The 5,009-nt window shown below is 30.3% G+C and overlaps 1 protein-coding gene across 1 annotated transcript; it reads left to right on the forward strand.

The window, feature by feature from the left end:
• The first annotated feature begins 2,412 nt into the window (after nucleotides 1-2,412).
• Nucleotides 2,413-4,638, forward strand: LOC131036321 (protein LURP-one-related 5-like). Its single transcript, XM_057968169.2, has 3 exons — nucleotides 2,413-2,718; nucleotides 3,909-4,133; nucleotides 4,486-4,638. Exons 1-3 carry the CDS (start codon nucleotides 2,413-2,415, stop codon nucleotides 4,636-4,638), a joined length of 684 nt encoding a protein of 227 aa, XP_057824152.1.
• The last annotated feature ends 371 nt before the right edge of the window (nucleotides 4,639-5,009 follow it).

Raw genomic sequence — 5,009 nt, forward strand, 5'->3', positions numbered from 1 at the left:
TTTACGCTTCCAACACACTATGTTCAAGTGCATTTTAAAGTTGTTCTTCAAAGCGATTTCTAGTTGTTATTGCAACACTACCATATATAGAAAACATGTATGCACTACATTTTAACTTACTATTAGAACATTGCAACATGTAAGTCAACATACATACATACATACATACATACATACATACATACATACATACATACATACATACATACATACATGCATATACATATACATATACATATACATATACATATACATATACATATACATATATTCATGCATATGCATACACACACACATATGTACGCATATATATGTATACATACATATATATGTACACACACACATATACATGTATATACATATACATATATGCAATATATACACACACATATATGTATGCATATACATACATACACATACATATACATACACATACACATACACATGTAAATACATACATATACATATACATATTGGGTTGTTGGATTGAGTCGTTGGGTTATCTCATGCTATCAAAAAACAAAAAACATTGCATTGTACATTTCAATAAAAATATTCCCACAAAAACTCTCTATAGTTGAATATCAACCAAGTCCCAACATGTAGTACCTTTGATTCAACTTCTTTAAAGTGAATGAACAATAAAACCATCAAGTTTTCATTTTAACCTTTTAATTTTCATATCATGTTAGATCTATTTAATTTATCACATAGCAATAAATAAATTAGCCCATTGTTGTTCATGACATAATGTGATGATTAAGGTGTGGCATTGTTGTTGTTGCCACCAAGGTTCAAACCCTCATTGGTGTATTGTGATTGTGCCCTCATTGATCAAATGTGATCACAAGTTTGAACCTTATCATTTTTATTTTTGGCATTCATGCCAAGTAACTCAATGAGAACTAGATAATGCTCCAAAGCCTCACTAGGCTAGTCTTCTCATAAGATTGGTGCCCATATTGTGGTCATGGGTTTGGACTATTTTCGTTTCTATTGTGCATTCATTTTAGGGACGAGGTCTCCATTTGTGGCATCATTTGGTTCAATCTATACTAAAAATCCATTATGGGAGCAAGCCCCATGGTTGCACTTTATTGATAATAAATAAATAAATAAATAAACCTATTAATCACCTTATCTAGAGATGTGTTTAATCTCTTTTTCACTTTTTAACTCATTAAAATGCAATACACTACACTACATATATATTTGCATAAATCTCTCTAAATATGTGTTTTAGTTATCTCGGTTAACAAAACATACATAGACACACATGAATGATGTCTTCTTTCAATTCATACTTTTAATAGTCACCTTTCTAATTAATATTATATTTTTTAATACCAAGAGGCATAACCTATAATATAACAAGTGGGAGAAGCATTGATGTCACAATTACAAAGGAATAGTTGAATGAATGAATATTTAAAGATGACATTTAAAATATTTATATAAAGACCCTATCTCTAAAGAAAATAAAATATGTACTAAATAAAATAGAATTATCTAATTTAAAACAAAGTTACTAGAACTTTTACTATGTAGTAAATAAAACAATTCAAAAGTAAAATAAAGTAATTCATAAATGAATTAAAAACGCATTTGTCTAAAAGATAAAAAGAAATATAATCTTAAAATATTTATCCATCACAATATTAACAAATTTAATATAACTAATTCTAAAACCATTTATCATCTTCTAAATAAATATCTCAAAAATATCTATATTACAAATCCATCTACATATATATTATAAATATCATCCTCATCAAACCACATTATAATCCAATATGCACCCCAAATTTTTTTTACCATCAACATCTTCAACAAACATATTGTGATCCAATCTCCATACAGAGAAAAACCCTTTTTACCCATTTCATATTGTGCTTATGTTTTCATTGAATCATTCAATGGAAGGTCTACTTCTTGCAAACCTATGGGCTTTCATTCCACTGTATTCTATAATTGGTAGTACTATATTTTATGGAAAAAATTGCTTTCAAAACCTTAAAAAAAACTATCAATCCTAGTCTTATATGAAGAATATTAATCATGATTCATTAATTATCAATGATATACAAGAGGGGGGACTAAGACATTTGGGGTAGTTGACCCATATATCTAGATGAGTGAGGTGACATTAGAATAGAAAAAATTAAACAGTCGGTTGGCCAAGCACTAAATATTGCCGACTACAAACATGTCTGTTTCATGACGGCAGGCATCTTAAAACTTCATAGTCAACTGAATCTGACAGCCGCACTTACCTGATAAGGCTTATCGTAAAGTGCCGGTAGAACCAGTTTTTTTAATCTTTATAATATATTTTCCTCCAAAATATATTAAGACCCTGGATTAGTTGTGAAAATCAAACAGTAGTTAGTTATTTGTGTTAAGGTGTAATTAATGTCTTGGTTGCCTCGTTTGCTTTCATGGTTGGGATCATATTCTTCAGAGATTATGCCTGGCAGGATCCATCCAAAGGATCCACACCTCCTTTCCAATGTTTTGATTGGAGATCGCTTCTGCAATGATTCAGTCATTGCATTGACTGTGTGGAAGCACTCCCTTGTGTTTAGCTGCAATGGTTTCACTGTGTTTGATCCAGATGGGAAAATAGTTTTCAAAGTTGATAACTATTACTCTGATCCCAATGATCATGCTCTTCTCATGGATGATGCAGGGAATCCTCTTCTTACCATGCAGCGCAAGGTATGTTCTAGTTGGTATGAGTTTTTCGCAGTTCATGAAGTAGATGTATGATAGCTTTTGGTTTCAGCTGTGTCTGTTTTTGAATCTATCGATTGGATCATATTGAGTAATTCGTATGAGAAAGAGAAGAGATGTTTGTGTTCTAAACGTTGATTGAAAAGTGAGATGTATGATATGTTTTAGTTTTAACTATGTATATTTTTCAACGTATCACACTCAGTAATTCATAATGAAAAAGTGAGAAATGTTTGTGTTGTAAACTTCGATTGAAAAAGATGTCTGATATATTCAGGGATTGGTTTCAAATATCTATCTTAGGCTCTTGGGTTTTTAGAATTTTGGATCTTTATGCTGTAATCTTTTCTAAAAATAAATATATTAATCTGGCTCTGCCTTTACTGATCAAAAAAAAAAAAAATGTCTGATATCTTTTGGATTTAACTATATTATATAATTGTCAACGTGCGTTTCTGATCACACTCAGTAATTCATAATGAGAAAGGGTAGAGATGTTTGTGTTCTAAGTGTTGATTGAAAAATTAGATGTATGATATCTTGTCGTTTAACTATATATATCTTTCACAGTTGAAGTAGTATGAGTTTTTCGCAGTTCATGAAGTAGATTAATGATAGCTTTTCATTTTAGCTGTGTCTGTTTTTCAATCTGCGTGTTGGATCACAATGAGTAATTCATATGAAAAAAAGAAGAAGAGATGTTTGTGTTTTAAACATTAGTTGAAAAATAAGAAACTATGTATATTTTTCAACGTTTCACACTCAGTAATTCATAACAAGAAAGAGGAGAGATGTTTGTGTTCAAAACGTCAATTGAAAAATAAGACGTATGATATCTTTTGGATTTAATTATGTATATTTTTCAAATTACAATTTGGATCACTCTCTATAATTCATAATGAGAAAGAGAAGATATGTTTGTGTTTTAAACATTGATTGAAAACTAAGATATATGATATCTTTAGGTTTTAACTTTACATATCTTTCAATCTAGTTTTCAGATGACACTCAATAATTCATTGTAAAAAAAGAATAGTAATATTTGTGATCTAATCATTCATTGAACAATATACAGAGTTAAAACCAAAAATTATCGTAGATCTACAATACATATTATCGAAACTTCGAAACAATGAAAATTTAAATTGTTTTATTTGTTTCCTTTGCTATTACAGAGATTCAGCTTGCACCATGAATGGGAAGCATTTATAGGAGGCAAGATGGATGGTCAAAAGCCATTGTTTGTAGTAAAAAGGCGTTTCCTCCTTCCTACTAGGGTTTTAGCACAGATATATGTGGGTTCAATAAATAAAAAGAGCCACCCAGATTATCAGATTGAAGGATCTTATGCCAAGACATCCTGCACTGTTTACAACAGCTCCCGAAATGTAGTTGTGGAGGTTTGTATCTGTTTTAATGTTTTAAGCTTTTAAGAAAGTGTTTTTATGATGTACTAGTGTGATAATTGTATGATTGTTTTGAGTAAATGTATAGATTTATATTTTATGAGTGATGGTTTATAAGAATTTTTTTGAATAATGTATTTGATATTTATGTAATGAATTTTTAGATTTCATTACATTTATATCATAGATTATGGAAACTTCATGTTGTTAATTGATATTTACTATATTTAACCGATGTAAGTGGATGCACAGGATTATTCATCTCAAAACATGTAATTGAATGTGAATAAATATATATGGTATTTAATCTGAATTGTAAGGTTTCCATTGCTGTTTTGATTTTCAGATGAGAAGAAAACAGGTGACATCAGATATAACACTGGGAGGAGATGTTTTCAGTGTAATTGTGCAGCCTGGATATGATCAGGCTTTTGTTATGGGGTTTATTGTTATGCTGCACCATATTATGGCACCCAATTACAGCAGATCTATGTACTGAGAACACCCAGAGCTACAACAAAAGTTCACTGCTCTCCTATAAAAAAAATACAACTTATTCAGTCTTGCAAATATTCTGCATCAAGTATGTAAGTTCAACAGGAAGAAAGAAAGAAAACTTAAAAACAATTCTTTCAAGTGCTTAATAGTTGTGTTAACTGACAGAGAATGGTCCCTACCTTTTTATAGGGATTCTCCGTAGACAAGTGATCACAGTTTTGAAGAAGCTGATTGTAAACTATGATGTAAAGAAATTAGTGAGGGAATAGAAGTTGCAGAGCATGGATGCTCTTTGTTTACAGAGGTGAGTTTTATTTAATTCTTTAAGGTAAAAAGATGGTAGAGGAAAAGGCTGGTAAAGGAAACATTGAA

The sequence above is a fragment of the Cryptomeria japonica genome, chromosome 7 (assembly GCF_030272615.1).
Source record: "Cryptomeria japonica chromosome 7, Sugi_1.0, whole genome shotgun sequence".
Classification (NCBI taxonomy): Eukaryota; Viridiplantae; Streptophyta; class Pinopsida; order Cupressales; family Cupressaceae; genus Cryptomeria; species Cryptomeria japonica.